Source organism: Triticum urartu, chromosome 2 (assembly GCF_003073215.2).
Source record: "Triticum urartu cultivar G1812 chromosome 2, Tu2.1, whole genome shotgun sequence".
NCBI classification, from domain to species: Eukaryota; Viridiplantae; Streptophyta; class Magnoliopsida; order Poales; family Poaceae; genus Triticum; species Triticum urartu.
The window spans coordinates 736,183,354-736,194,117 of record NC_053023.1 but is presented as its reverse complement, the minus strand read 5'-3'; the positions used below and the strand labels follow the sequence as shown (position 1 = coordinate 736,194,117).

The following is a 10,764-nucleotide window of genomic DNA, read 5'->3' as shown; positions in this document are numbered from 1 at the left end:
ACTCCGAACTACCTTCGGTACATCAAAACACATAAACTCATAATATAACCGTCATCGAACTTTAAGCGTGCGGACCCTACGGGTTCGAGAACTATGTAGACATGACCGAGACACGTCTCCGGCAATAACCAATAGCGGAACCTGGATGCTCATATTGGCTCCCACATATTCTACGAAGATCTTTATCGGTCAAACCGCATAACAACATACGTTGTTCCCTTTGTCATCGGTATGTTACTTGCCCGAGATTCGATCATCGGTATCTCAATACCTAGTTCAATATCGTTACCGGCAAGTCTCTTTACTCGTTCCGTAATACATCATCACGCAACTAACTCATTAGTTGCAATGCTTGCAAGGCTTATAGTGATGTGCATTACCGAGTGGGCCCAGAGATACCTCTCCGACAATCGGAGTGACAAATCCTAATCTCGAAATACGCCAACTCAACAAGTACCTTCGGAGACACCTGTAGAGCACCTTTATAACCGCCCAGTTACATTGTGACGTTTGGTAGCACATGAAGTGTTCCTCCGGTAAACGGGAGTTGCATAATCTCATAGTCATAGGAACATGTATAAGTCATGAAGAAAGCAATAGCAACAAACTAAACGATCATCGTGCTAAGCTAACGGATGGGTCAAGTCAATCACATCATTCTCTAATGATGTGATCCCGTTAATCAAATGACAATTCATGTCTATGGTTAGGAAACATAACCATCATTGATTCAACGAGCTAGTCAAGTAGAGGCATACTGGTGACACTATGTTTGTCTATGTATTCACACATGTATTATGTTTCCGGTTAATACAATTCTAGCATGAATAATAAACATTTATCATGAAATAAGGAAATAAATAATAACTTTATTATTGCCTCTAGGCCATATTTCCTTCACTAGCAACCTTCCCGTCATTATTACTTGAATCTCAGCTTCCAAAGTGTCATTGCAATAAAATAGAAATTGTTAGGCAGCAAAGACAACCTCACCCTTGTTGTTTCTTTGGATCATTCTTGCCCCTGCCGAGCAATCTTCGAATGTGAAAGATCCGTCCATCAAAAGCGCAAGCCAATCCCGCCTCCTCTCATTAACAATTGGAGCAGACATGTGAGAATTCTAACCCTTGTGTTCAGTGGCGGAGCCAGAATTTTTGTGAAGCCTGGGCGAGTTTAAGCCTAAGAGCAACTCCAATGGGTCGATCCAAACGGACGGCGTTTTTGTCCGCTTTTTGTTCGTTTGAGTCGGCCGCTTGCCTGGGCTCACAAGATACGCGACATACTACGATTGCACTGTCATAACGGGGCAAATTACTCCTCGTATGGTGGTTTACCCGGGCAGTAGGTAGCTGGGCCAATGGGCTTCCGTTTCGATCCTCTCTGGTCAAACACTATTAATTAATTATTAAGCAAAAAAAAACGTACGTACAGGCTAATGGGCTACGTACCTACGTGAGATAAGCCTACTCGTTTGATCTTATTTTTTTACTAGAGATGAGAAGGAAACGATCGGTCCATCGCTCCACGCCTCCACCTCCCCGCTCCGTTCGGTTAATTTCTGTTCGCTCGAGACGGTCGCATCCTCGGTTCATCGGAGACGGAGACAGACCGGCAGCCTAGGCGCGCGGCCGGCAGCGGGCGGAGCTGGAGCTAATCCATCCGAGACTCTGAGGAATGCTTTGCATCATGGCCTACTTGTCCCCTTCTTCAGAATTAGGTGAGATTCATAGACTTATTAGGGCTTAAATTTTGAGGTCACGGCAAGGAAAATTGGTCATCAGGGATGATTACCAATTTATGAGTTTAGTTCTTGTTTAGGGATTTGTTCTACATATAAATATTAAATCCAAATTTTAAATCATTAAATTTGAGAGATGAGGAGGTTTGGCCAGAAAGTGTGCATGGTGTGCAACCACAAATAGAAGTAGAGCCACAACCACCGTCTCGTATTGCCTCGTGTTTTTCTTGAATATATTCGCAAATCACAACACTTGATTTATGTGAATATTAAAATCCATTTTTTTGTCATCTTGTCTCTGCTAGGATGTTTGGATGATAATTTGGACAGCTATACTTTTGTGAGTAATATGATGAGTTTGGTTCTATGTGGCCCCGGTTCTATCACTTAAGATATCAAGTATCAAGTATATTTTGGTTCATGAAACTAAATTTTGGTATATTATATATTATTTCACTGTCAAATTACATTTGTGTGATTAATATGGTTATATTTTCACTACATTATTAATGTGGATTTGTGATTTGAAAGTTTGATGCTATTTCATATATTATGTATCTGAACACTCGTTTCTGGTTTTTTATTAGACACTTAGAGCAACTTCAATGGGGCGATCCATTTCGTCCGCGGCCGTCCGTTTGGGTCAGCGTGGACAAAAAAGTCGGCCCAACGCACCGACCCAAACGGACGCGCGTCCGCTTTCATCCGCCTGCCGACCCATTCCTGGTCCATTTTTGAGCCTGATTTGTCTCGGCGCGGACACAAGACGGACGCACGCGCACTCGCCCTCTTTCCTCACCGGGCCCGCTGGTCGGTGGCACATTGGATTCATACAATCGCCCGCCTGCTACGTCGCTGACGCCTCCGACCATATTTTCAGATTAAAATGGATACATAGATAGTTCTAGCGTACACAGATAAAAGAAAAAGACAACTACTCGTTGCTTTCTGACTCCGACTCGGTAGTGTCCTTCTCCGACGTCTGAATGTAGGCGTCAGCAAGCTGCTCGTCTTCAAAGTCCCAACCCGACGTTTGTGTAGCTTCAGTTTCAATTGAACTGCCTGCTTCCGCGAACGCTTGTCCTCCCATTAGGTGGTTCGCTCCCTCCTCCTCGCGTCCCTCTCCAACCTCAATTACTTGTAGAACTGGCGCTCGTCGACGATGTCCTGCCGGAAGCCTCCTCGCCACACCACCAAGGCTTCCACGTCCTTCTCTGCGATGGCGAGGCGACGCTGCCGCCTCCGGTGGACACGACGATCCTCGTTGGTGAAAAGCCGTGGGAGAGGCGTCAGATCCTGCGCCCGCTGGCTCGGCATGTTGAGAAAATTCATATCCCGACGAGGCCTCAGGAGGCTCCACGCTGCCGCGTCATGCGCGCGGGCCGCCTCCTCTGCGGTGTCGAAGGTGCCAAGGACGAGACGTTTCTCGCGAAACCAGATCTCGGAGGAGAAGGCGCCGGAGCGGCACTCGCGGACTCCGCGAAAATCCGAAGCGCCCAGACGGCGGATCGACATGGTGGCGCAGAGGCGGCGAGAGTGGGCGGCGGACAAAGTGTAGAGGGAGCGCCTTTTTTATACCGAGCGCCGGCTGCGGCGCACGCGCGAACCTTTCCCGCGCGGTGGAGCGCCAAAACCAGCGGCCGCTTTCCCCGCGCGCGCGAACCTTTCCCGCGCGCTGGAGCGCCAAAACCAGGGCGACGGCATGATCTTAAACGCGCGCGGTCATGAAATGGGTCGGCCCGTTGGGCGCACTTCCGACCCAAAACTAAAAGAGGGCGGACGGCGGGCAAGCAGCCGACTCAAACGAACAAAAAACGGACAAAAACGCCGTCCGTTTGGGTCGACCCATTGGAGTTGCTCTTAGGCTTAAACTCGCCTAGGCTTCACAAAAATGCTGGCTCCGCCACTGGTACGGGTCAATTATTTGGAGCTCTAGCTCTCATCGACCCTTTATTAAATGTATATAGAGATTAGAGATAGAGATAGATAAGTATATGGATGTAGCAGCAGCTAAGCTTAGCTGCATAATGGTGGCTGCGTCACATGCCCGGCGACGGTTACCCATGATTGTGTCTGTCGTGAAAACCCATGTGAGCCATGGCCCTCCGACAAACATAAATATCCTCAGTCCAGCGCTCAATCGTTCAGCAGTCACAAGTCACAAGTGCCATACGCTTGTGAAGAAAGAAGACATGTCGTTGAATCATCCACTGACTGAATCATGTTACAGGGACGGAAGAATCGTTTGCATTGCACTGCGTCGCGCTGGTACTGTAGTGCACGTACGGCGACGTGTGTCGGTGCGCGCGCAGCCGCCGAGGAGGATCGCAACGCGCGACCTGCCACGCGGTCCACGCCCAACAGCAACAGGAGGAATTCATCAGCGCCTGCCTACAGGAGATGCGGACGCGGCGGCAGCGCCAACGCCCAACTCATCAGTGCGGCGACGCGGACGGAGGCACATCGGATTCCCCGATTGCGACGCGCCAACCACCACCTCGTCCGGCCGCACCGCACGGCCGCGTCCGGCAGAAACACCGACCCAAAAGCAAGCCGCACGGGCCACGGCGCCGGCCCGTCGGGCGAGGGTCACCTCCCGCGCGTGGCGCCCATAAATCCGCCGCCGTCCACGCGCGCGCGCGCTCACGGGAGCGGCAGTGCGCGAACAGTGAGCGAGTGGACGATGCCGCTGCTACGAGTTCGACCAGATCCTCCAACCAAGTAAACTGGTCTGCTCCGCCAAAAACATTCAGGTTCACGCCACGCACCCCTGACATAACGACGACGAGTATGTATATGTCTGTATGTACAACTCTGCTCCTACAGGATGGACCTAACCAACGCGCCCTAAGAAGCCTGCTCTGCTCGCTCCTCCGGTGCCTGCACGACGCGGGTCACGACGCCCACGGCGACGGTGCTCCCCTGCGACCGCAGGAACGCCCGGCCCAGGGCCTTGAGTGTTCCAAACTCCTCCACGCACACCTCCCTCTCCAGCTTCACCTGAACAAAACAGACACCAGGGACGATCACCACTAGGCACATATTCAATCTCATCTGCTGTAAGAGCTCATAAGAAACATAATGTACCTCGATGATGGCGGCCTGTCTCGCGGTCAGCATCCGCGGCTTCTTCGCCGAGGCCTTGCCGGTCTTCTGGTCCAGCAGCGACACGATCCTCACCAGGGACGCCGACACCTTCGCATGGTGTGCGTGGAGCTCAAACTGGGTACCAACCAATACATCGTCAACGTTTTGTGTGATGGGATTGGTAACTCTGCAATATCTCTCACAATGTATGGTCACTCGCTACTAACCTGAAGGCCAGGCAGTATAGGCACGATGATGTCTAGTACCAGGATTTTGAGTTCCAGGGAAGACGCCACTGACACGGGATAATCTGGATGACAGAGAACTCCACCAGACATCACATGGATGGGGTCGATCCCTTGCAGCCCAATCGCAACGTTGTCGCCGGCTCTTGCCGAGCTGAGACGAGAGGAGTCCCGCTCGATGATTTTCACCGTAGCTAGCTCTCCAGAAGGCATCACAAGAACCTGAAACAAGAGTCTTTTCAGCTCACACAACAGCTCAAGCAGACAAAGCAAGATAACTAACTGCAATTATTAAGAACAGTAGTTTCGTTTGGCAGCGCATATTGATATTGTCTAGCAGGTATTCTGCTTCGAAACAAAAGTGATGGAAATCATAACAGCAAGGTCATAAAACAGAGTTTTACCTTGGAATCACTTCGGATTGCTCCACACACTACTTTACCACAAACCGCCACTTGCCCCAGCACATGGGATGAAATGACATCACAAATTGGAAGCCGTAGCGGCTTCGAAACATCACGATGAGGTGCTGCTGACGAGTCAATTGCTTCCAGAAGGCAAGTCCCATGAAACCTGACAAACATATATTGATTATACTGATGACCATAAGTTGGCGAATTAGAGATAATTGCTTCCATGCGGAATATTTTATTACCATGATGAGAGACGAGTATCTGAAGCTGCTGTCACCAGATTTTCATTTTCCATTGCACTCAAAGGAACCCAGGTTATCGCCGACTCTTTATAGCCACATGATCGGAGAAAAATGCCAAGTTGTGATTTCACATAATTGAAGCGCTCCACCGAATATTCCACTGAATCCATCTTATTAACAGCAACTATCAAGTTCTCAACACCAAAGCTTCGAATAAGCTGTGAGTGCTCCTTTGTCTGTCCAACCCCATTAACGCCCATACCCGACTCGAATGATCCTAGAGAGGCATCAACAACTAGGACAGCTGCATCAGCTTGCGTCACTCCAGATATCATGTTAGGAACGAAATCTTTGTGACCAGGGGAGTCGAGCATAACAACTTGGTAATTTTTGGTGTCAAAGTATGCTACGCCAACATTCATTGTAATGCCACGTGCCCTTTCGTCAGCACTCTCATCCATAGCCCAAGCATATGCAAATGACCCTTTTCCCTGAAAAAGAAAGGTAATAAACACACATGTGTCAAGATGCATTAGAAAACAAAGGCTGGAAATATTGATCATTAAACTGACCTTTTCTTTCGCTTCTTTCTCATTCTTATGCATTTGCTTTTTTGAAATTCTCCCCAGGGCATGCAGTAAACGACCACATAATGTTGATTTGCCAGAATCAACATGACCAACCTAGCAATAAATTCCAATTTAGCGCGTTCAAAAAGAAAGCACAGGGCAAAGACCAACTAAATACCTTTAGAAAAAAAAACACTGGAACAGCAAGTATGTAATACATAGATGGTCACTTACAATAGCAAGATTTAGTTGTCTAGGCATTTCTAGATCTTTGCCCTGTAGCATCCACGGTTCTGGCTTGTACTGCAAAACAGGTACTGGCTTCTTAATCTTTGCTTTACTGTTTTTTGGCTTCCTTTCTATACTCAAATGTTGTAGCTCATTGTCCAAAATAAGAGTCTCATCCAACTTCACTGAAGAACTTGGGTCTGTACTTGTGTCCTTCTCAACTAAAATATCATTATCATCCATCACCTTCTTTCCCATGATGCAGTAATCAGTGGCAAATCCGCTACTAGTTCCACCAATTCCACCCAACTTAACTGATGAACTTGGGTCTGTACTTGTATCCTTCACAGCTACATGATCATCATCACCCATCACCTCCTTCCGGGTGAAATCTACAGATGGAGCAGCTGCGGGTATGAAACGAGTCAATATGCAACACTGCCAAGTAATAAAAATAAACACAAAAAATTGCACTGTGGAAATTAAGTTCAATTTAGAAGAATATTAAAAGCAGATTCACAACTGTAGCATAACTTTCATTGACACGCTGATAGAAACATTGGATCAAACAGTATTTGTACCAAGGTCCATGGATCAGTCCAAGGTTCTTTAATAACACTGGCACACAGTTGTTCGCTATATGATAAAGCTGGTTATGCTTAAAGACGTAAGATTAATCAAATCCTTGTTAACTTAGAAACTTCCACATGACCTTGCAAACAAAAAGATACAAAATAAAGTTCCGCTCGAACTAAATGTTCAGACGCATCCCTTCTAAGTAGTTCAATGAATAAGAGGAAATGCTATAAAGACTACCTTTTCTCAAATGTCTGGACGATTTTAAGCCTGCAGAGACCATGTCATCAGGAGATGGTACATCAAACTTGAAAGGCACTGTCATCATCAACATAATGTAGTCATGTTCCAGGTGTCTCCACTAATCTAACCAGGAAATAGAACAATATGAAGCAAACAGGATAATAATTAAGTATATCCTAGCACACATTATAGAACTATAAGATATGGACGTCCTATGAAAGAACAGCTAGTCCATTATATGAATGTTTAAAATTCCAAGCAACAGAACTAAACATCCACATTGATGTTGAAATTTGTATTCTTAAGGCCTAGATGAAGCATATTTCATAAGCTGTGTATTAGACATAAAGCTCGTACGTTCAATCTGCCAAGTTACTGTGTACCCTTCGAAAAAGTGTTAGCAAATCCAAATCAAAAGACTTAAAAGACCCATATCCAAAACCCACTTTCTTGCGATGACTCATGTGTAAAACAAGTAAGAAAGTCTGGCTTAAGCTGCTAGCTATAAGATAGGTTGACTAAAACCATAATGATGGTAACATTTGTTTACCATTATAAGATATGATGAAGCAAACTAACTGTCTGGCAAGTTATATTGCCTACATTGAGGATTAAACTAGCTAATGACATGTCTGGTGATGAATACACATCGATTCCTGTACATATTAGATGGAACATAAAGCTGCAAGAATATGGATGACAAGCTGTGCAGAGTAAATACTTGCTTGGTGTGGAGGTGCAATGTACCTATGTCACGGCGCTGCTTACATGCCATGTATGTCTTGTGCAGAGTACCCAAGGAAGCCTGCATGTGCCCTGCTGCGTTTTTGTTGCCTTGAAATCCATCCGGAAAAACAACAGCTTTCAATTTTGGACCGGATGGTGTGAAAAGAGATCTTGCCAGTACAGATACACCAGAATGCTTGTTTCTGCGCTTGGCTAGATTTCAGGAGAGAAACTCAACTAAATTAACAGGCTAAACAACAACAGTTATACTGTACCACAGGAACAAAACAGGAAGGCAGACAATGTAATGAGAACTACATTACGTACCTCCACTTTCAGCTTCATTGGCGTTACTGAAATACAGCGACAAATCCCGAAGAACGCCGCATACCTCACAAGATATACAACTCGTATCATTTTGCTGAGAGCAAATGGAGCACAGCCATGGCCCAGAATTTCTATGTGGCCCCTCAAGGTCAGATTGGTTATCTGTTTTAGGAACAAACTGAAGAGGAGCTACCAAGTTAGTGAGTAACTACCAATCCCCTGACAAGCTGTTTATATGAAAATACTTTTCATTGTTGTGAAAAAAAAGCCAATCAGGCAATGTGGTAACTTACCATCTCTTATTTCCAGAAGGACGATGCTACTGTCGCTATGGTCGCCACACGTACCATCAGAGTGCGGGTTTATACAACCACACGAGGCACGTCCTGGTTAGGAAACAGCAAGAAACATAAGCCTAACCACAGCTTATAAATGCAGAAACACAATGTGATAAATGATAGATTATAAACAGTAAGCTAATAATTTGCTCCCGGGGGACCGAATCAGTCCCAAGGAAAGCAACCACGATAATGCTAACAGTTCTGCCTTATGATCAAACAACACACAAATGCACCATCCACCAACAGCCCTTCCAATGTCCAAACATATTGGCAAAAAAGGGGGTCACGACCCGGAACTACCGTTAACATCGATAGCTGAAGAATGAATGAAACACTATCGGACAATGAGCCAAATAGCCCATAGTTATATGCAGCAGCCCTAGAAAAGATTGGCTGAATGGGTCACAGGGGACTCAGAAATCAGAAGTCAGGAACTACTGTTAACATGGATGACTGAAGAATGAACACTGTCAGACAGTGAGCCCAATAGCTATCGTGGGTGTTGAAACCAAAATTGACAAAATGGAGCGAAGGTGGCACGAGAACCGAGCGTCGAAACTGGCCTGGCCACGCCCAAACAGCCAGCCTCCGAGCATCATCGCAAACTGCTCCAGAGGAACTCGCCCAGACGCCGCTGCCCAGGAGCCCAGCGCCAAGCCAAAACCTAACCCAGAGCTAATAACCGCGGCGCCCCCCTCCTGCCCCGCGAGCTCCGTTCACAGCCACCACAAAACCACGCGTCTGAGCCCGAATCGGCGGGGCGTCTCCGTCGCACGCCCCGCTAACCGGAGCCCCCACGCAGCATCCCGCGCACGATACGAGAGGAATGGTGACGGAAGGGGTTTCCGGGGAGCGGGGCGCTTACCGGCTCCGGCCGAGCAGGGTCCGCCGGGGCGGCAGGGCGCCGAATCCGAGGTTGGGTGCTTTTTTTTTTTTTGCGGGGGAGGTTGGGTGCTTGAGGAGAGTGGGGAAGAGAAGAGACGAAGGGATCGTTTTTTTTTTTTGCTCGCTCGGTGCTCTCTGTTGGATCTGACTGGGCAATCCCGAAGCCGAAGCGACCCGTTGGCCCAGCCCACAGCCATGCCACCCGCTGAGCCCAAGCTTGGCGCGTTCCCCAGAAAAACAAGTTTGGCCCATGTTGCCTTTTTCGAGAAAAAATAAAGTGTCCACCTATTTGCCTTTGTCTATTTACCATTTTGCTAAATCAATCAGTTGTAAAGTCTTCTTTCTCATCTGATTAAAAAATAAATTTAACACCACACATTTCACTAACCACATACCCGCAAACAGAGCCTTTCCGGTTTCGTGACCTTACGGTATGTATAGATTTTAGACAACACATCTCAGTAATGTGAGTGGGTGATGAGCACACCACAGGTAATGGTGCACACCTTATAGCATGCGTTATCATCAATGCAGTAAGCTTTTGATGGGGTTTTATATGTTGGTCACTCTAGGTAGTATAACATTTTGTAGGGATAACACATTAGTTAAGAATGGTCTATTACACAAAATAGTCCTCCCCTCATGCTTCGAAGATGAGTGTGCAGCTGATTCACCAATGCACGCTGTTTAGAGCATCTACAACCGGACATCTCAAACCCGCCTCATACGCTCAGGCGGGCCGCCTGGTCACTGCCCCGTCATGATTTTTTGATCCAAACGGGTCTCTCAAACGGCCCTCAAACATCCGGGCTGACCGGCACCGCCCATATCCAACCCAAATATAGGGCAGATAAGGGGGAGCTCGGGCACGCCCGCCACGTCGGATCCGACAGCCCGACCCCACCCTAAATTGCATCAAATCCACCAAACCATTCCTCCTCCTCCTGCCGTCCTCCAACCATTCCCACGCCCGGACCCTCGCCGGCCTCCATCCTTGCTCCCAATCCTCACCTCCGGTCCCGATCCACCACCGGAGATGGCGTCCAGCCCGAGCCACACCATCACGATGGAGACGCAGTCCGCCTCGTCCGTCGGAGGCAAGATTTCGTCGGCGGCGACTTGCAAGGCGGAGAACGTCGCCCGC

At 47.6% G+C, this 10,764-nt stretch overlaps 1 protein-coding gene across 3 annotated transcripts; it reads right to left on the bottom strand.

Annotated features, from left to right (window-relative positions):
- Window positions 1-4,445: 4,445 nt before the first annotated feature.
- On the bottom strand, window positions 4,446-9,748 carry LOC125540314 (HBS1-like protein). Of its 3 annotated transcripts, XM_048703920.1 has the most exons (12): window positions 9,601-9,748; window positions 8,688-8,780; window positions 8,395-8,572; window positions 8,089-8,280; window positions 7,339-7,416; window positions 6,529-6,929; window positions 6,298-6,408; window positions 5,726-6,216; window positions 5,475-5,643; window positions 5,053-5,292; window positions 4,826-4,960; window positions 4,446-4,738 (listed from the first exon to the last, which is right to left on the bottom strand). In XM_048703920.1, exons 2-12 carry the CDS (start codon window positions 8,688-8,690, stop codon window positions 4,586-4,588), a joined length of 2,151 nt encoding a protein of 716 aa, XP_048559877.1. In that variant the 5' UTR covers window positions 8,691-8,780; window positions 9,601-9,748; the 3' UTR covers window positions 4,446-4,585. The 3 variants fall into 3 exon arrangements, with proteins under 3 accessions (XP_048559877.1, XP_048559878.1, XP_048559879.1); XM_048703921.1 differs by lacking the exons at window positions 8,688-8,780; window positions 9,601-9,748 and having other exon boundaries at window positions 8,089-8,270; window positions 8,395-8,536; XM_048703922.1 differs by lacking the exons at window positions 8,395-8,572; window positions 8,688-8,780; window positions 9,601-9,748 and having other exon boundaries at window positions 7,339-7,464; window positions 8,089-8,227.
- Between the last annotated feature and the right edge of the window lie 1,016 nt (window positions 9,749-10,764).